We start from the raw sequence: 22,270 nt of genomic DNA, 5'->3' as shown, positions 1-22,270 counted from the left end.
GGATTCATTCTCCAGCACTTCGGCTGGGAAAAGTCCTTCCTCCCCTTGTATTGGACAGTGGTCACCACAGATGCTAGCCTGTCCAGCTGGGAAGGCTTCCTCAGCAAGCATTCTGCTCAGGGGATCTGGACGCTGGAAGAGTCCAGACTTAACAATCAATGTCTTTTAACTCCGAGCAATCAGACTGCGTCTGGACTATTGGACGGATCGTCTTGAGGGTTGTCCAGTGTCCACGGCCTTCACCTATGCCAATCACCAAGGCGGCTCTGGAGGTAGCCGGCATTCTAAGGTGGGCAGAACGGTTAGTTCCAGCCCTCTCCGTTGTACACATTCCCGGGGTGGAAAATTGGCAGGCGGACTACTTCAGTGGGCAGGCGTTGGACCAAGGGGAATGGTCCCTTCATCCGCAGGTGTTTCATCAGCTATGTCTCCGGTGGGGCACCCCCGAGGTGGATCTGTTGGCGTCTCTGTGATGGATGCGGATATCAGATCCCTGCCCTTCTCACTAACTTGTGACAAAGGACCAGCCACGCCGCTGTCAATTGCGTAACAATGCCACTCTTGGCTGCACCTTGCAGAAAGATTTTCCAGCTCGCGGGACCACAATCTAGGTGCCAGCAGGCTGAGTGCGATTATCACTGGGCTAATTAAGCAATTAACCCTTTAAATGCCAACACCTCCATTTGAGCCGAGCGGAAGGAAGCTCGTAATTCTAGCAATACCAACTATGATTTTAGAATAATCGTCTTTAACACACACACTGTCACCACAGACAGGTATGGTCATAAGATTTAGCCTGTACAGTAGCACTCTTCCAAGAGAGAGGTTATTTTTTAGTTTACATTAAGAGCTTAGGGACAAGGTTAACACTTTTCAAAATAAGGTTTTAATAATGAAAAGGTCAAAGTTGGTGCAAATAAAAGATTTACAGGAAAAAAGGTGTTTCAAAGAAATAGACATAATTCAGCAATAGAAAAATAGGGTAGAATTGTGGAAAAAGAATACTTGCAGTAAATGTCCTGGGTGCTATCAGAGTTCATTCGATGAGCCAGGTGTTATCGGTTCTCAAACTTGACAGATGTTCCTGCTTTGATGGTAAGGAACTCCCAACTGGTTAGGGATCTCCCTTTTTTCTCTGGGATCAAAGGAGTGTTGACAGATGCCCCTGAATAATAAAACCGAGTGTCCATGGGCTGTCCTGGGTTTATGACAATATCAGGTCCCTCACTTATAGACAGTTTTATACCACTATTCATATCTTCTAATATGTACCTGTTGCATTCCTGAAACTGATAGATTATTGTTCACTATTGAATTTCGCATTCCAGGGATACTAAACACATGGTAGCTCAGATAAACTTGTCACCCAGGGAATATCTGACAGCTATCTAACTTTCTGTATGTGCTAGTGTGGTCATGTATGACCTTAATTCGTTCAGTATGACATTTCTCATCCGAATATATACTTATTATTAATGTGTCATGTTCCTGTCTAAGTTTATGAATCGTGTGTGTATTTAAGTTTTGAATTGGGCAGAGCTCTCTGATCGCCTTTTACGATCCCCATTAGTTCTAGGTATTCTTAATGGATGTGGTCATAGTTTTATGATAGGCCTGGACAGTAGAAACAAACATCCTGCCAGAACTCAATTAGCGGTTTACAGTTCTGCCCAGGCCTAAGTGCTGGTTTCTGATGGCTCTTGAGTTGTGATAAAGGCTCTTTTGAAGTGCAAAACCTGTGCGTTCCATGAATTAGAGGAGGGAGGGAGGGGTAAGCACTGCCGCAACGTGTAACTGTTCTGCAAGACTGTCATGGTTGACCTATAATGACTGAACATAGCCGCTTGCTACAGCTTTTCGTGTGTCCAGTACAGGATATCATTAAAGTCTCTGCTCAAAAAAAAGGTGCAGAGGTTTGTGGCTCGGTCAAGTGATCCTCTGGTGGACGCCACAGATGCGCTGGTGGCCACGTGGGGTCAGTATTGGCTGATTTATGCCTTCCCTCCTCTAAAGCTTCTGCCCAGACTTCTACGCAGGGTTGAGGCAGAAGGGATTACGGTCATCTTAGTGGCTTCGGACTGGCCTCGTTGGGCTTGATGCACCGATCTGGTGCGGTTGGTTGCCGACATTCCTTGGAAGCTTTCTCTCAGGGAGGATCTGCTGTCCCAAGGACCAATCTTCTATCCTGCTTTACAGTCGCTGGCATTGACGGCTTGGCTGTTGAAAGCCAGGTGCTGAAGAATAGGGGTTTATCTGAATCTGTGGTTCCTTCACTGTTGAAAGCTAGGAAATCTACTTCTAGGAAGATCTACCATCGTACATGGAAGTCGTACATTGCGTAGTGTGATTTGCTTGGGGTTCATCCTCGCTGCTCCTCGGATCTTAACCTTCCTTCAATAGAGGGTTAAACAGAAGTTGACCTTGAGTACCATCAAGGGCCAGGTGTCAGCTTTGGTGGTCTTCTTCCAATGGCCTTTGGCCACACACTCCCTGGTGCGTACCTTTCTTCAGGGTGTCCGACATTTGGTCCCTCCAGTTCGGGCTCCGTTGCCACCTTGGGATCTTAATTTGGTGCTTTCGGCTCTTTCATGTCCCTGTGAAAGTATTTGGAAGATTCCCCTGCTTACGCTGTCCTGGGGGGTGGCCTTTTTGGTGGCTATCACCTCTGTGCGAAGGGTGTTGGAACTGATGGCGTTATCTGGTCGTCCACCCTATCCAGTGATTCACAGGAATAAGGTGGTTTTTCACCCTTGTCCGTCTTTCCTTCCAAAGATTGTCTCTGATTTTCATTTGAATGAACACACATTGTGTTACCTTCCCTGTGTCCCAGGCCCGAACATCCAAAGGATATTGCCTTGCATGCCTTGGATGTGTTCCGGGCAATTAAGGTGTACCTGGAAGCTACGGAGTGTTTCAGGAAGTCAAAATTTCTATTTGTGCTCACGGACGGACCTCGAAAGGGATTGTCCGCTTCCTCTTCAACCATTTCCAGATGGATCAGACAGACTGTGGTTCAATCCTATTCCATCAGGCGTCAGGTTCCCATTTTCCTTTCAAGACGCACTCTACTAGGGCGCTTAGTGCCTCCTGGGCCTTCCGTCATCACACGTCAGTGATGCAGGTTTGCAAGGCGGCCACCTGGTCGTCGGTGCACACTTTATAAAGTGGTTGTGTTGGCATCTGCGGATGCTTCCTTTGGCTGCAAGGTTTTGCAGGTTGCTGTTTAGGAGGACTGGATTCTCTTTGTGGGTGTATTGTTTTTTCAGATGGGCTCCAGTTTTTTGGTTGAGCTCCTGTTACCTGGCTAGCTAATGTTTAGCCTTGGGAATTTTTTGGTTTGTTCCAATCCTTCATGTTTAACACTGCTTTGGGACGTCCCAATGGTTATGAATACCAGGAGCTGTGTCCGTCAATAAACGAAAGAGAAAATTGGATTTTTGACTTACTGTGAAATCCATTTCTCTGATGTTTGACAGGCACAGCACCAACCCCTCTGTGGAGTTATTATTCTCCTGACACTGCTTGTAGCGAAACGGAGTGGCTGTAGCAGAGAGACGGTGTATACTTCCTGGAACTGCCCATGTAAGTGTAGGCAGAATTTTTTTCTGCCTAGTGTCCTACTCCTGTAGGGGGCAGTATAACTCAATGGTTATGAATAATTGGAGCTGTGTCCGTCACTGAACATCAGAGAAATGGATTTTACGGTAAGTCAAAAATCCCATTATCCTTACACCATGCCCAACAAATTACAGGACCAGTCAAGATGGCAATTCTTTTCTAAAAGTGAATCTTTCTCTGGATCAGCAGGACTGAGTAGTGTTTTTACTTGTATCGTGTTTGGATACAGAAGCATTGCTGCACATTTCAGCTTTATATTTGTCAAATAACTAAAGTATGATAAAGACCTAGGTGGCCATCCACTTCGGGTGTGATCTACATTAGATGTTTTTTTTTTTTTTAATGCCATATAATTAAAAATGCTTTTGTGGGCAGTAAACCCTCCTATCGTTTTCTGCCAAGCAAGCTGCCATCTTGGCCTCTGTTTAATCTTCAGCTGCCATGATGATGCACATGTGATCAGTTATGACACCGGCCATTAAATGGTTTGACAGTTTGGTTGAAAGCACAACGGATGTGACCGTTACTTTCCCGTGACCGTTACTTTCCCGGCATGTGCCGGAAATGTAACTGTTTTTGGAACTGTTAAATCTATGAGTTAACTTCCACTTTAAAGTGGTTGTCAAGGCTCATGGTTTTTTACCTTCATGCATTCTATGCATGAAGGTAAAAAAACTGTGTGCAGCAGCCCCCTCTAATACCTGAACTCCATCTATAATCAGCGATGTGCACAAGAGCAGCGACTCTCCCGGGTCTCTTTCTCATTGGCTGTGACCCCCAGTGGAAGCCATTGTCAGTCACAGCCAGTCAGCAAATGAGGATTGAGCGGGCACAGGACCAAGCCACGATCCGTATGTGAATGAACACACAGGGCAGTGGCTCAGGAGCAAGCCTGCTCAGGTGCCCCCATAGCAGTCTGCTTGCTATGAGGGCAGGAGGGAGGGGCCAGGAGTTGGCCATAAGTGGAATATTTTTTTGAAAGATTTACAATGAATATTAATGAAGTAATAATCATTCAAAGACCAAACAGCAGCACATTTTCCCATTATTTTCCGACGTTGGGGGTCATATTTACATTTGCTTGCACTCTGATGATTCGCAAATATCTCTTTCACCACATTTGCCCTGAGATCTAAGTATTCATTTGTAATGATAAACTTTCGAAAACCATCGCCTGCAGAGAAAGTCTAAAAAAATAATTTTCTATTTCTGCATCGTTTGACAGACGCAGCTCCATATTCTTCTTGACCATTTGGTTATGCGTCCCCCTACAGGAGTAGGGCACTAGACAGGAAAAATCTTTACCACGCCTATGGGGCAGTCCCTTCAGGCATACACCCACTCACTCTGCTATAGGATTACTTTAGGAGTAGGACCTGGTTCCCAGCTGGGTCTTCGGGCTTAGCATGTCTTTATTTTAAAGGGAACCTTTGTTAAAAAATTTAATTTTTTAGCTAATTATGTTCCTAAGAGAACTGCAATCAACAGCCGGGCTGGGTTTTGGACTCGATATCCTAGATCTTTAAGGTCTCCTCCCAGCCTGGCCAGCGAGCGCATGCAGGTTATAGCCCAGCGCTAGGCCTCGCTACGACAGAGCCGGGACTTACATGACCTGGTTCGGTCTGAGTTGCAGCGTAACCCTTGGCCATCAGCATCCACCCCCCGAGTGGAGAGGTAGTCTGTTCTTAATGGCAGTTTTGGAAAACCTGGTGTCAAAAGGGGATTTGGTTTTAAACCATCAATATCAAGGACGCATATCTACACATCCCTATTTATGCTGGACAGCAGCGTTTTCTTCGCTTCACTGTAGGAGAGGAGCAATATTTGTGGCGTTACCTTTTGGTCTTGCCTCCACTCCCAGGGTCTTCACATGCGAGCCTTCGGTCTGATGGTGTCGACCTTCTAGGCAGTCCCATTTGCTCAGTTCCACACAAGACCCTTACAAAGGGAAATTCTTCTCAAGTGGAACAAAGATCCAAACTCCTTGGACACTATAGTTCGGTTGAGTCACAGCACAAAGAGTGCTCTTCTGTGATGGCTTCGCTTGTTGGCCCTACGCCAGAGCAAGTCCTTCTTCCCAGTGTAATGGATCGTGATAACCACGGATGCCGGCCTGTCTGGCTGGGGAGGAGTGCTTGGGAAGCTGTGGGTCCAGGGGTCCTGGACCATGGAGGAGTCCAGACTGCAGATCAATATTCTGTAACTCTGAGCGATAAAGCTTTGCCTGAGTCACTGGACAAATCGTCTGCAGGGTTGTCCAGTTCAGATTCAATCAAACAATGCCAGGGCCATGGCTTACGTCAATCATCAAGGGGGCATCAATAGTGTCTTGGTGGCCCGGGAGGTGGCCGAGATCCTGAAATGGACAGAAATTTTTATTCCAGTCCTTTCTACCGTGCATATCCCTGGAGTGGAGAACTTGCAGGCCAATTACCTGAGGAGTCAGGTGTTGGATCAGGGGGAATGGTCCCTGCACCCGGAGGTGTTTCACCTGCTGCGTGCCCAGTGGGGGACACCCGATGTCGACCTGTTAACCTCTCAACTGAACAAAAAGGTACAGAGGTTTGTAGCCAGGTCTCTGTATCCCCTGGCCAACGCCACAGACACACTAGTGGTGGCTGCTTGGGGTCAGTATCGGCTGAGTTATGCGTTCCCTCCACTGAAACTCCATTGAGACTTCTGCGGTTGAATAGAGTTGGGAGGAATTCCGGTCATTCTGGTGGCCCCAGACTGGCCTCACCGGTCTTGGTATGCAGATCTGGTAAGGTTGATCGCCAATGCTCTTTGTAGACTTCCTCTCACGGAAGATCTGCTGTCCCAAGGGCCGATCTTCCATCCTGCTTTACACTTGCTGGCTTTAACGGCGTGGCTGTTGAAAGCCAGGTTTTGAAGGACAGGGGTCTCTCTGACTCAGTGATTCCTACAATGTTAAAGGCTAGAAAATCTACCTCCAGGAAGATCTATCATCGTACGTGGAAATCGTACATCTCATGGTGTGAATCACTGAAGGTGCATCCTTGCCTTTTTTCGGTGGCTAGGATTATGAGCTTTCTCCAAAGAGGGGTTGAACAGCGGTTGTCCTTGTTTACTATTAAAGGCCAAGTGTCGGCTTTGGCTGTGTTTTTCCAACGCCCTTTAGCTACACATGCTTCGATTCGCACTTTTATTCAAGAGGTTCGCAATATGGCTCCTCCGATATGATCCCAGTTACCTCAGTGGGACCTTAACTTGGTACTGTCTGTCCTTTAAAAACCTCACTTTGAGAACATTGGGGAGATTCCTCTGCTTACACTGTCACAGAAGGTAGCCTTTGTGGTGGCTATTACCTCTGCTCGCAGATGATATGAATTGGCGGCGCTATCCTGCCGTTGACATTATATGGTGGTCCACAGAGATAAGGTGGTACTTCAGCCTAATCCGTCGTTTCTTCCTAAGGTGGTTTCTGATTTCTATTTGAATGAAGACAATGTGCTGCCTTCACTGTGTCCTAAGCCCTTTGGGCAATTAGGTTTTATCTGGTGGCTACTGAATCTTTCAGGATATCAGACTTTGTCCTCACAGAAGGACCTTGAAAGGGATTGCCTGCGTCTGCCATGACCATATCCAGATGGATCACACAAGACGGTGGTAAAGGCTTATTCACTGAAGGGCCGTGTTCTACCTTTCCCTATGAAGGAGCATTCTACTAGGGCGCGGATTGCCTCATGGGCTTTTCCTCATCAGGCATCAGTAATGCAAGTTTGCAAGGCGGCAACTGGGTCGTCTGTGCACACATTCACAAAAGTGGATGTGTTGGCATCCTCGGATGCTTCTTTTGGCCGGAAGGTTTTGCAGGCTGCTGTTTAAAATAGAAAATATTTTCTTTGAGGGTGTATGTTTTCTGGGTATGCTCCTGTTGTTCCTGGTTAAGCTCCATGTTCACTGGTTGGCTTAGTTTAGCCTCTAGGGAATTACATTCTTTTCTGCATTGTTTTCCACCCTTCATGCAAATACTGCTTTAGGACGTCCCAATGGTTAAGAAGAATATGGAGCTGCGTCTGCTAATGAGCGATAGAGAAAACTGGCTTTTTTACTTACCGTAAAATCCTTTTCTCTGAAGTTCATTGACAGATGCAGCACCTGCCCCTCTATTTCTGAGTGGGTTGGGGTTTTTACTTCTGACACTGCTTGCAACAAAACTGAATCCTTTAGCTGAGTGAGAGGGGGGTGTATGCCTTCAGGGACTGTCCCATAGGCGTGGTAAAGTTTTTGTCCTGCCTAGTGTTCTATTCCTGTAGGGGGCAGCATAAACCAATTTGCTGAATGCAGCTAAATCCCTTATTCCAAGGTTTTGGAAGTAAAGTGCATGTCCCACCCTCTCCGATTGGAAGAAAAAGATTGACACTATAATGGAGGCAGAACAATGGGCTCTTGTGGTGAAAGATCAACATGAGAAATTTAAAGATATCTGGTTGGGGTGGATGTATTATTCCACAGAGAAGCCAAATGTTCGAATATATTCTCTGTTCCCCAGGGAACTCCTCTTTTAGTACTCATGTTGGGCTTATGGCAACTCTATACATGTTAAACATCAGATTACCAATTTAACTCACCCCCATCTCTCATACCCAGATATTTTTCTACTAGGTTATGTTTGTTTTCTCGTCCTTTTTTTTTTTTTCCCCTTATTCCATTTCTCTCCTGTGATGCCTTGACATGCTATAGCATTACAACCTTGCATCAGATGTACGAATTTGTGATACCCATGCTCTTCTGTCAAGTTTGATATATGCCTTATAATGATATATTCCTTATAATTGTGGATACTACTCTCGACTGTTAAATGCGGTCTACATCATATGTCCTATGAAAATGCTTGTTACTCTTCCTATCTCTTTTCTTATATTTGTTATCCCTGACAATCAATAAAACTTGATTATAAAAAAAAATAAGAAATACTACATTCTATCTGTACTATAATTGTTGAGATAATTTTGAAAGCCTTTCGAAAGGCTTGAGCTTTCATGGCCACACATGCACTTTACACCAGATTGGTGTTAAGCAGCGTTTTTCTTTTCTCCCTCTAGTTTTCAATTCGAGACAAAGAGATCGTCCCTCTGGATATATTCATTTTAAACAAAGAGAATGAAAAGAAGGTTGATAGCAAACTGAATGGTATGATTTTTTTCATAGATTTCTCATCATTGCAGTATGGATTTTTGATGTGTAATTTGTAAAACATTGAGTTTCCTAATTCCATAAGTGAATTCACAGTATCACCTACTGTACAGTGAAATATGGCCATTGCTGACCTTTTTCTAAAATCCTAAAGTACTAAAACTGGACCAGTAACATCCCGGGAGTTAGTATTTTAGAGGGTGATGTTGACTCTGATAGCCTCCATACTTCATCAGTACAGGTTTCCATTAGGCCTCCTGCACACAGGACGTTTGTCTAGCTCCCCTAAATGCCTTCCCTTCTTGCAACAGCGTTTTGGCAAAAAAAAGTTTATATATATATGCGTCTAGACACGTTTAAGTGCGTCAGTCGCTTGGGCGTTAATTCATTTGATCAGCATAATTTTTGCCGGCCATTCAAATTAATTAATACTCAAATGTAGGGCTGAAACAACTAATCGATTAATCGACAACTAATCGATGATGAAAATAGTTGTCAACTATTTTCGTGATCGATTAATCGGTCAGCCGATTAGTTGTCCTGCATACAGGATGCATGATTTGTTTACATATCAGAAAACACAGTGCAACGCACATACAGCTCAGTACACCATCCATACATGTATGTAGATGGCAGAGAACTTGTGAATGTGTGAGGAGCAATGCCTCATGGGAATTGTAGTCCTGGGCAAGAGAAGGAACCAAGTGTTTCTAAAGGCAGAGTTTTTTTTATTTTTTACCTTGCTATATACTTTGCTTAAAATCACTTTAAGGGCTCTGTGCAGGGAAGATCAGCATCTGAACCCTGCATATCCGACCTCTGGGCCAGTTTTTTTTATATACATACACATGATACAAGATATAAATATTTTCACTGTTTCACAGTAGAAATTATAATTGTATTACAGTAGCGATTATCTTCTATTTTTTTTTTTTTTTAACCCCATCATGACAGGTGATAAAAAAAAAAAAAAAAGCATGCTGCTGCTACTAAATGTCTTATGCTGCCCATACATGTATTGGATTTTTTGGACAAAAATATTTGCATCTATATTTATACAAAAAGGATTTGTATATTTGTTGAATGGACGAGTGTTTGAAAATTCCACTTGCTTTTAACATTCAATTTTAAAATGAATTTAACTCCTGAGCAAAAACCACATACACTATTTGAAGATTTGTTTGATCGAGAAGTTTTCCATTCTGCTGCTTCGAATGTTCCTGTCACTGTGGTTGACAACGAACACTAAATGGGCCCCGCTAATGGTTGTAAAATCGGATGAATGTTTTTAAAAATTTTCAAAAAAATTTGGTTTATGTATGGCCAGCATAAGTGACAGCAGGCGCAGGGAGCTTGTATCCAGCTACCCGCCTATTAATAAGGGAGTGTGTCATAATTATTATATACCAATCCGGTCTGAAAATTTGCAAAAAAGTGTTTTAAGTTTTTTCAAATTTCAAAATATTGATCTCCGAGTCTATTTACCACATTTAAACCTCCAATAATACATATATCTGTCTCAGAGTGGATTAAATATCTAACTACATAGCTGAATATTTAGATTTACTACTGCATATAGATATTCAAGAATATTAACTAAATTATACACCTACTTTTTTTTTTTTTAGGTTTTTATCTGATTAGTCGATTAATCGGAACAATAATCGGCCAACTAATCGATTATGAAAATAATCCTTTGTTGCAGCCCTACTCAAATGCTTCACATGCGTGTAGAGTTTTTTTTCTGCCAAAATGCTGCTTTTTTTTTCTGCCTCTAAACGTCTGTGTGCTAACATAGGGGGCATTTAGAAGCAGAATAAAAAAAAATGCCAGATGCCCATTTTTAATACTATGTGTGCGTTAGAATAACTTAGAAATTTGTGAATGCTTACCTTCTAAGTTACTGGATAGAGTGGGGGCATTTCTCTGCATGTTCATTTACCCTGAAACCTGCATGCAAACCTGTATTTACATGTCATGTCATTACATACTACTTTGGGATAAGGTTATTGGGGTGCATTTACACTTCTGTTTGATGTCAAATAGACATTTTTCACAGCAAAATTAAAGTACTTGAAGCGTTATAGCTGTTGAAATTCCATTTATTTCTGTGTAGCCAACTCACTGTGCTGTTGTTGAGTGGATTTTTAAATACCAAAACATGGATAGGGCAGGGTCTTTGATGCTTCTACATAGAAGAACCTCTTTTCCGTTTACCATTCCTCCACTTTTCTTATCACACAAACAAAAAATGCACACTTAATCCATGTATGTTCATGGCACACATTTCTTCTCCTTGTGTGAGCATGTGAAAAAAATGTAACATAACTCTGGTTACTGCATGCACATAGTTAAAGTGATTGCAAAGTCTTTTTTTTTTCCCTAAACGTCTTTTAGGACAGCACCTTGAGAGATGGCTCCTCCCACTTGCTAACAGGAAACACCACTTCCACCAAACTTTAAAAGGAGGCTTCTCCCCACAGCTCATCAGTTTTTGTGTTTCCTCTGGCCGAAGAACACCTAGTGGGGAGTCAGGAACTCTTAAGTGCTGTCCTGAGAGACCAGGCTTCCTGCTCCACCATACCTACCTTTTTTCATTGGAGAGTCTGTTCCTCCCATACCTCCCAACCTGGTGCTTGGATGCTCTCGATGCCCTCTTCGATGCTCATGGAGAGCCTGTACTGCTCTGGTAAGCGCAGCCCCTTGACTTTTTTTCTTTGTCCCGGCCGCTGGATGTGTCTTTTTCAGTTGTGGGTAGTGACTCGCCTGGCTGGAAGTGTGGTATCTGGCGAGGGGCAGCGCTCGTGAAGCAGGCGCACAGCATCACTTCCGCTGGAAGCGTAGGGGGAGAGGGGAGGAACAGAGCTGGTGCATATTTCCAGCTCCGTTCCAGCGCAACGGCGCTATTGGAGTCCGGAACCAGAATCCCTAGCCATCTCTGGATGCTGCAACACCGCTTTGGACGTGGTCGCTGCAGAAAGTGGGTCAGGCACTAGCAAGGCCCAGGTAAGGCTGGCCATACACTATACAATTTTCTTATTCAATTTCCTTTAGATTTACCTTTAACTATGTAGTGCAAGTGCCTGCCTGATTGCATACAAATTGAAAGTGATTAGGTTTGACCCTATATTACATGGTTTTGGTAAATCTAAAGGAAAGTTGAACAAGAAAATTGTATAGTGTATGGCCAGCCTAAGGGGTGGATTGTGCTTCTTGCCCTGATTACTTTGGGTTCTCTTGCTTCCTGTTTTTCCCCCCTGGTGGCCGGGGCCCTGTCTGGGCACATGGAGTTTTATGTATGCTTCCTGTGCACCTGGGTGACCCTGATGAGTAATATGTTGATTCACTGGGATGGTTTGTCTGTTTTTTTTATCGGTATGGCAGGCTAAGAGCTCTGACCTGACAGTTAAAAAGAAATTCCCTTCATGCAAAGCTACCTGAAGGTTGGAAGAAAACACTCTGACATGCGTTGACTCCTTGGTTAAGAGGAAGCTTCTATGGCATGCAGCACTTTAATTGCATCGGTTAGAAAGGAGCTGGATGCTACCCATACAATCCTTTCGCTCTTAGCTAACAAATCCATCCTTAAGTCACCCATCTACCACACAATCCTTTCATGGCTCACAGTTAATCCCTAGGGTAGGGGTGGAGATAGATCCTCCTACCCAAGAGGGACTTTCACCTCTCATTCCAAAGACAATTCGGAGGAAGGGGTAGAAAATATGCCCTCAAAAACAAGCTGTCTTTAGAGCAAGTTGCTTGTTTGTTAAAGGCAGTCTGTTACTTTGTGCTTGGGAGAAGAGAAAAATAAATTCTCTGCATGATAGGATGTATGCAGGTCTGGGTGAGCCTAAAGGTCGCACCTTTCCTGTGCATTCAATAATCTCTGAGGCCATTTGAAAGGAATGGGCAGAACCATAGAGGAAACCTTTTTTTCCAAAGGCACATAGAAGGCGTTTTCCTTTTGGTGAAGACCCAGAAACACTTTGGAATAAAATACCCAAGCTTGATGCAGCTTTCTCCCAAGTTTCCAGGTCAACTGACCTGGAATTTGAGGAAATGGGAATACTAAAAGATCCCATGACGAATGGAGCTGCAACTTAAAAAAGCTTGGCAATCTCAAACCAGCTATGGCGACTACTTGTGTTTCTAGAAATCTTGAGTGACTCAGTCAAAAGAGCTCTGTGGTTGAAGACTTGGCCTGGTGATGCGGCATCTAAAAGCGGTATTCCGTTTATGGGGGATCTACTGTTTGCTCCTGATTTGGACTCAGTTTTGGACTGGACAGCCGACAAAAAACAGATCATTCCCTGTTAAAAAGAGAAAACAGCCAGCCTAAATGTATTTTTCGACCTCAAAGGGCTCAGGAGCAAGATAGCAAGCCCCAGGGGAAAAGGAAGCGTCCTTTCTCTATCATTCATTGACATACGCAGATCCATATTATTCTTGACCATTGGGTTATGCTGCCCCCTACAGGAGTAGGACACTAGGCTGGAAAAATCTTTACCTGCAGGCATACACCCACACACTGTGCTATAGGATTCAGTTTGTTTCTGGCTAGTTTAGCAGTAGGACCTAGTTCCCGGCTGGGACTTTGGTCTTCGCTTGTCTTTTTTATTTTAACCACTTTAAGACCGGAAGGATTTGCCCCCTTAATGACCAGGCCCTATTTTGCGATTTGGCACTGAATTACTTTAACAGACAATTGCGCGGTTGTGCGATGCTGTACCCAAACAAAATTTATGTTCGTTTTTCCCCCCACAAATAGAACTTTCTTTTGGTGGTATTTGATCACCTGTGCGATTTTTTTTTTTTTTTTTTTTTTTTTTTTTTTTCTGCGCTATAGACAAAAAAAGAATGGCAATTTTGAAAAAAAAAATAATATTTTTCACATTCTGCTATATGATCTTCTCAAAAAAAATAAAATATAAAATACAATTTTTTAAATATTTTAGGCCAATTCGTTTTCTGCTACATATTTTTGGTAAAAAAAAATTCGCAATAAGTGTATTTTGATTGGTTTGCGCAAAAGTTATTGAGTCTACTAACTGGGAAAGATTTCTATCGTTTTTTTTTTTTTTTTTTAATGTAGGACTGCGACATTGCAGCGGACAGATTGGACCCCTAACTGACACTTTTGGGGGTACCAGTGACATAACTACAGTAATCGGTGCTAAAAATATGCACTGTTCCTGTAATAATGCCATTGGCAGAGAAGAGGTTAACCCTGTGGGTGATCAAGGGGTTAAGTGTAAACTTAGGGGAGTGATTCTAACTGTGGGGGGCGTGGCTTGGGAAATGATCACAGAGACATACGATCCTATATAGCAGGATCACATGAGCTCTGTGATCATCTGAGGGAGAAGGACGGTCGGCTGTGTTTACAACAGCTGACCGTCCTTCTCTCTCAGTGGGGAACGATCGTGGGTGTCAGGCAGCAATCGGAGCCGCCTGACACCCGCATTGGCTTCCCCGCTGACGATCGGGGGCGGGAGCGCGCCGGTGGCGGCGTGCGCTCGCCCTCTAGCTACCCCCAGGCGAGCGACGTAGACCTACATCATTTTGCCTGTACGAGCCAGCCTGCCGCAGTAAATATACAGTAAGCTGTGTTTGTGGTTAAAGGGAACCTTGGTTAAAAATGTATTTTCTTAGCTAGTTATGTTATGAGAGAACTGCAATCAACAGCCAGACTGGGTTTCGGACTGGATATCCTAGATCCTTGAAACCTCCTGGCCAGTGAGCGTATGCAGGTTATAGCCCAGCGCTAGGCCTCGCCATGACAGAGACCCAATGGACGGAGACCCAATGGACCCAATGGACGGGGGCTGGCCCACGAATGAAACACTTCGCCTGGATGCACACGACCTGGTGCGGCCTGAGTCGCAGCGTACTCCTTGGCCGTCAGCACCCCCACCCCTAGTGGAGAGGTAGTCTGTCTGGAATGGTCCCCACCCAATGTCATTGATATGGTGAATAAGTGTCCCCCCATATCTCTGGTGGTCTCGGGGAGGACGTGGGCCCCTCCCTGGGAAGGTCAGTCCCTCAGGTACCCCTCATTCCTCCTGGCCTCTCAGTAGGTACCAGGCTTCCTCAAGGCCTCCCTCACCAATCATAGAGGTCCCTACCTCAGTCAGCGACGGGGGGGTCCTCGGGGGGTGGACAGGCCGAAGCCGCTATAGCGGATCCGCGGGGGGCATTAATCCTGGTGGGAGTCCCTGCCAGGGACCCCCTGATGCCACTTACTGATTGGACCCCATAGGGGGTCCTGGAGATCGCATGGTGTGCCGTGGGGGCTGCCATTTTGCTGTAGAATCGTTCAGCCTCATTTTGCAGAATTTCCCATTGAAATACATGGCGGCCATGTTTTTGGGGTTTCCTCATAAGAATGCATTGGGCGGCCATTTTCTTGGGAGTCCTTGATCGCTGGACAGCAGGGAGCAGCTAGGCCTTTACTCTAGTAAATGACTTCCTGTAAAGATAGTTTTTCTATACAGCAGAATAATCCTGTTCTCCTCCATATCGATTGGTGGTATGTCTTGTGGGGTCCCTGTAGGTCTTCCTCGTTCACCCTATCGGCAGTGCTAGTGGCTGGGACTTATAGTATCGCTGGTGCAGCGGTGCGGTCCGTTTTTTTTTTTTTTTACAGTTTTCCTAAAGTGACACTGCATTATTCCAGGGTTCATATGGAGTCCCAGGAACAAATTTCACCTACCAATCCCCTCCTTGCGGTTGCGGGAACCTCCGGGTCGCAACCCCTATCTGCCTTAACGGCAGTTTTGGAAAACCTGGTGTCAAAAGTGGATTTGGTTTTAAAAAAATGCCACTAGTAAAAAGCGACCTATGCCCTCCCCTGTATCCTCACATTCTGAAGTAGATATGGCCGCCATGGACGCATGCTACCCTGAAGGATCTGCGTCGTCGCATTAGGATGGTGAGGATGATATATCCTCGTCTGCAGCCACGCGGGAAGGCGAGCTGGTGAAGGCACTTATTGTGTCAGTGCAGGAAACTCTGAAAATAGCGGATGATTCTGCAGCGTCAGGGACGCAGGTGTCTTTTGGCACCCGCAAATCCCAGAAGTCGGGCAAGGTTTTCCCTTGTCGGGAACTTATGGACAAAATGTCAATGAACAGTGGGGGTGCATCAAACAGATTTTAGTGGTACCGAATAGTATAGCAGGAGAAAGGATTGAAGCCGTTTGTCTTCTGGGTGTTCCAAGAAGACATGGTTGGTAAGCCAGAAACAAGCCAATCCAGACCTGCAGACAAATCCCCGTCCGCATGAAGGGACGCCCTCACCTATATCTGGGGTGGGGGGATGTCTTAGCTTCTTTCCGGAACCATGGACTTCCTTGATTCAGGACAAATGGGTCCTGTTCACTGTGCCCAGGAAAGAAGGCAAAGTATGTCCAATCCTGGACCTCAAGGCTCTGAACCGCTTTGTGCGGGTACAGAAGTTTTGAATGGAGTCCATTCGCATGGTATCGGCGTCCCTACACCAATGAGACTTTTTTGGCCTCCATCGATATCAAGGACGCGTATCTACACATCCCTATTTATGCTGGACACCAGCGTTTTCTGCGCATCGATGTAGAAGAGGAGCATTATCAATTTGTGGCGTTACCCTTTGGTCTCGCCTCCGCCCCCAGGGTCTTCACCAAAGTGTTGTCTCTGGTATTGGCATTACTGCGACAACGGGGGATTGTGGTACTGGGGTACCTGGATGATCTCCTCTTAAGAGCAGACTCACATTCAGCCCTGTTGGGCGACTTGACAATCAGTGCACAGACTCTGCAAGAGTTCGGTTGGAACATCAATTTAAAAAAATCTACCTTGGTACCATCCTCAAAACTGGATTATCTGGGCCTGACTCTGGGCTCGCTTTGGCGAGGGTGTTTCTTCCCCCGGACAAGCTGCAAAAGTTGCAGGGGGTGATTCGTTTGCTGTTATCCAGCAATCTGTTCTCTCTGCGGACTTGCATGCGAGGTGTCAACCTTTGAGGCGGTTCTGTTTGCTCAGTTCCACACGAGACACACTTTCCCTAAGGGTCCTTTCACACGGCCGCTCCGTGTGTCCGCAAATCATCCTATTTTTTTGCGGATGATTTGCGGACATAATGTAAGTCAATGGCATTGCGGATGTCAGCGGAATACCATCCGCTGACATCCGATTTTCCTCCTTTCAGTTCTGTTCCGTTTTTTGGAACGGAACAGAACCCTATTTTTTCATCCATTCAAAAAACGGAAAGGAAGGAAAATCGGATGTCAGCGGTGTCATCCGCTGACATCCGCAATGCCATAGACTTACATTATGTCCGCATATCATCCGCAAACGGATGGGATGATATGCGGACATACGGAGCGGATGACACAAATGTCATCCGCTCCATGAAAAAAAAAAAAAAAGTCCCGCAGCGGAGGAGAAATCCGGAGCCGCCGTCTGAAAGAAGCCTTAAGCTGGATACACACTATACAATTTTGTTTAGATTTTTCCCTTTAGACTTACCAAAACCATAGAATGAGGTCAGACCTAAACACTTTCAATTTGTATGCAATCAGGCAGGCCCTTGCACTACATAGTTGAAGGTAAATCTAAAGGAAATCTACCAACAAGTTGTATAGTGTGTATCCAGCTTTAGTGAACTGCATGCACTCAGTTAATGAGCCTTTCTTATCCATTTACCCTGGTAGAATTATACTCAAAACTGATCTGGGATTTTTGCCAATGGTGGCATCAGTTCAAAACCAGTCTCAGGATATTGTCCTACCGACATTTTGTCCTAACCCTTCAGGGGCTAAGGAAAGACTTTTTCATAATCTAGATGTGAGAAGAATCCTTTTACACTACCTGGAGTTAACAAGGAACTTTAGGTATTCAGACTCTGTTGTTTCTTTTTGCAGGCAACAAAAAGGGCCACTAGGCATCTAAAAGGGTCAATTGCTAGGTGGCTTTAGTCAGCTATCTTGGAGGCTTACTCCCAGATGGAATTATCTTCCCGCTGGGGATTTGAGCACACTCTTACTAGAGCGCTTGCCACTACATGGGCAGAAAAAGCTGGTGCCACCCCAGATCAAATTTGTAAGGCGGCCACGTGGTCAAGCTGTCTAACGTTTGTACGTCATTACAGACTGGACCTTCTGTCAACAGGGGACCAGGCTTTTGGCAGAAAGGTCCTTCAGCCTGTTGTCCCTCCCTAATTAGTAAGGCTCGTTTATCCTCTCAAGGTGCTGTCCTGAAAGACGTTTAGGGAAAATTTAAATTAGACTTACCGGTAACTTGTTTTCCAAGAGTCTTTTAGGACAGCAGCAACCCGTCCTTTCTGTTTTTTTGCTGTTATTAACCATATTGTGATTCTGTGTTCCAGCATGGGCTGGAGGTGCTCTACTACAACTGTTGAGCTGTGGGGAGAAGGAGGGGAGTTCCAGGCAGCTTAGGCACATCTGCAATATCACTGGATAAATATGGGCTCAGGTGTGTATTGGGGGGGGGGGGTGGGGGCTGCTGCACAGAGAAGGTTTTTTTTATCTTAATTCATAGAATATATTAAAATAAAAAAAAAAATCTGCCTTTTACAATCCCTTTTAAGAAGCACCACTATGCAATTGTAGCATTTTTAAGGACCTTGTGATTGATATGAGACTGGTGATTGATGTATAATGAAGAGGTTAAGCATTATTTAAAAATATGAAATGTTTCTCTTTTAGCTAATAATTATTTTTATTTTTTTCTAGTAAAATTGTACAATTGTTTTTTTGGAAGAAGTGACTGTAGCTTGTGCCTGGCCGCTAATGTGGAATACGATTGTGCCTGGTGTGACAACAAATGCGCTTATAAACCTACGTGCAATAATTCACCTGCTTCAGAATGTCCTGCTCCTGTCATCACAGATGTAAGATGTCAAAACATTTCCTTTTTTATTTACACAATACTCTGCACCTAATAAGTAGTGGTATCCCACAAGTATTGATATACCCCTTCCTTGTTGTGCTCCCATCCACTAAGACACCCTCACACTGATTTCTTTTTTCTTTATGTATTAGAGCAATCATTCTCAACCAGGGTTCCATGGAACCCCTGGGTTCTCCTCTACAAGTTGCTAGGGGTTCCTTGAACTGTGGCTGGCTGAACTCATATTTAATAGTTCCTGTTTAGATCTGAGACCAACACTACTTGGCAGAGCCAGCGGCATGACACCAGTGACTTTTTAGTTGTCTGTAAAGGTGGAATTCTGACTGCTACTGTAAGGAGCATTTTTTCCACTGACTACCAGTGCAATGGGGAGTGGTAAAATACTGCATTATGGCCACTAGATGAAGATTATGAGCATGGGAAAGAACATATGTCTTTGTAACAAGAGATACAATGTAACAGTTCTAGAGAATGCTAGAGGGAGTTGTCAAATCGTTATAACAAATGGTTACATTCATTTGCTAGTCTCTTTTGTTCGTATTCGTAAGACGTTGTATTCGTAAGACGTATGTATTTCCTATACTCCTCAGCTTTACCTAGTGGCCACAATGCAGTATTTTTCTGCTACCCTTAAAAGCCCAGAAGAGAAAATAGGCTCAAGATCTTTTGTTTTTTTCCTAATACACACAGGACGGCTGTGAATGGAGTTTTGCTGGGGGAATGACTATGCATTTTTTTTTTTTTTTTTTATAAAAAAAAAAGTAAAATGTCTTACCTGCTAATAGAGTGGAACAGTTTATTAAAGCCAGACATAGTCAGTTTGTATCTCGGCCAGTTCAGCAGGGTTTGGAAATATTGTTTTACTGTTGAAGAGGCCTTTGAATTTTCTTCTTTATTATAGATAATTATTAAACATAGAGCAGCGCTAATCCAGATTAAAAAAATACAATCAAACAAATATAAAAAGAATATGTAAACACATCAGATGAAAGAAAAATTTGATATGAAAATAAAATCCAAAATAAAAAATATAATCTGAAAAAAAGTCCAGTGCAAAAAAATAACAGTGAGCATAAATATGATTCTTGTATGTGGAATAATAAGTGTTTAACAAAGGAAGTCCCAGTGTCAGCAATCCCAATCCAGTGCCCGATCCAGAGACACAAAAACACTCCACCACCACATGCAGTACCGCTCACCTCCAGTCCGAGGGTAATACGCATCAAACTGCTGGAGCGATCTCCATAAGATCTATTCCATCACGAATCACAGCACATAGAAATAGGAAAATAACTCCTCATGGTGTAGTAGTAAAGTAACATTTATTAAAACAACGTGTAGATTTGCAATTAAAATTGCTGCAGTAGATATGACCAAGGGGTCACACATCAGCTGAATGTTATAGAATCCAAACCTCCGGTTTGGCCTTAATCTGATGCGACGTCACCCGGCTCCTCCAGACTTGTTGCATTACTGACCACGTGACTTTCTCAAAGGTTATTATATCTTTCTCATTTATACTTGCTTTGTCAAGTAGTGGTGTTCCTAATTAATCATCTAGCTGCATCTTTGATGAGCTCTCATTGTGAAAGCCAGATTCACACTTTCACATTGCTGTAACAAATGTAACATTCATTACTGCATTGTGTTGCCATTCATTTTGAATATTATCCCAATGCAGTAAAAAAAAAAAACACACTTTTTTTGCCGTGTGTTAGAAAGAAATGGTCGTGCGATTTTAGGCTTGTTAATGTGCATTGCCAGCCCATTTATTTTGGATTGTCTGCCTTAACGTAACACAATACATGTTGGAGGGGAGTGGCTTGGTGCTCGTAGGTGATGGCGGCTTGAGGTAGAAGCTCCGTGAGACCTGTGGCCATTACAGCTCTCCTGTAACTCCTGAGTCAGCGTGATATGGGCAGATTGATCAGGCACACACCAGGAAACCGAACCTGACGTTTCCAATCGACTCCCGGCACACAGAACTCTTTAAACACAGGCCCAACGTGGAAAGTGATTCGCCGGACAAAATGTCACTGAGTCAGCGTGAGAGGGAATGCAGCGAGGACTCCCAGTCATCCTCTGATGAATCAGTAAGCGCAGTAGCTGCCTCAGACTATCCACTCACTCTCTCTGCTATGATAGCAATAGAAACAAATATCGAAATACCTTCTGCTCTGCCATTACAGATCTTAAGGCAGATCTGCTGACCCTGACAGAGAAGATGACTTCGATAGAGGGGGCTGACTTCGTTAGAGACAGGGCAATTCAGAGGCATTACTTCATAGCTGAGACACATGCTACGCACCTAATTAGTTATGAATAAACACCTGGAAGACCTAGACAACAGGGTCAGGGGTATCTCTAAATCAGTTGATTATGAACAAATCGCCTCTGCCCTGTGCTCTGTATTCAATAACTTATTTGAAAAACCAATAGACTCCCTTATTGAATTGGTCCGAGCACATAGAGCCCTGAAGCTGAGACCCAAATGACTCTGCTCCACCATGGGATGTAATTTGCTGTCTACAAAGTTTTCGGCTGAAAGAGGGGATTTTGACAAAAGCTAGAGACCACCAATTCATCACATTTAATGATTCCCAATATATCTATTTCAAGACCTTTCTCCTATAACTTTAAAAAACAGAAGGTATTTACACCCCCTGCTGGATCTTCTATGGGATCAGAACATCACCTATGAATGGAGATTTCCATTTGCATTACAAGCCACCTACCAAGGGAAGCAGTACTGCCCTTCTCATTCACAAAACTCCTCTCCTGTGAAGCCACCCACTAAAAAAGGAAAATACAATCGCCAATAAAGGTCTGGTCCTGAACAACATCAATCTCACTCTAAACAACAAAGGTTGCGCAAGCTTACTTGGCTTTATCAATATATGCTGCTGGTCTCATTTACAATTTATCATTGAACCTGATGAATCCCCGGCTGGGGCTCTCCACCCACAGCTACCTGAACCCCATTAACTATACATGTTATGAAGTGCACTAACCCTCTTTATTACTTTCTGTTGTTAAACCAGACTACTTGTGTATAGATTCGGATGGTTTTGACCTCTCCCACCCCCCCACCCCCCCCCCCCCCCCCCCCACCGATTTACCGTATTGAAACCTCATTTAAGGTACAGGAGACAATTTAGACTCAAAATCATATTTCATTTTGGATAATTGGATGCAGGTCCTCCTTTAGCTTCTAGTCTTACATTAATATTTCTACAACTCTTTTGTTGGTGGCGTTCTATCCATACTTACAGGCAAACTCACCCACCATACCCCGCCAGTGGATTGATTGGCTTATGATTATTGTTGTAAACCTCACTCCACATTTGATTTTTACCTCTAAAATGGGTTGTTTGGAGGTCAATACCAACTTCAACCGTATTTGACCCACTACCTACAGTTTGTGAGTAGTCTGATCTTTTTATCTTGGACTTTCTACCTTTTGCTCTTTATTTATTTTATTTATTTTTCCTCCCCCTTTTTATCTCTTGGCAGACCTTTGTGGTCAGATCCTCCATATCACAAGATGGCTTATTCAAACCTTGGCTGTAACCCTACATTGATTTCCC

At 44.0% G+C, this 22,270-nt stretch overlaps 1 protein-coding gene across 1 annotated transcript in view; it reads left to right on the top strand.

Annotated features, from left to right (window-relative positions):
* PLXNB2 (plexin B2) overlaps positions 1-22,270 on the top strand; it is a 560,635-nt gene that overhangs the window by 346,065 nt on the left and 192,300 nt on the right. The window contains exons 13-14 of the mRNA XM_082254716.1: positions 8,685-8,772; positions 18,506-18,663. Of these exons, the coding sequence (XP_082110842.1) occupies positions 8,685-8,772; positions 18,506-18,663 (246 nt within the window). The remainder of the gene's footprint in view (positions 1-8,684; positions 8,773-18,505; positions 18,664-22,270) is intronic.

This window comes from Pelophylax lessonae, assembly GCF_965119305.1.
Source record: "Pelophylax lessonae genome assembly, chromosome: 4".
NCBI classification, from domain to species: Eukaryota; Metazoa; Chordata; class Amphibia; order Anura; family Ranidae; genus Pelophylax; species Pelophylax lessonae.
This window is presented reverse-complemented; position numbering and strand designations above follow the sequence as displayed.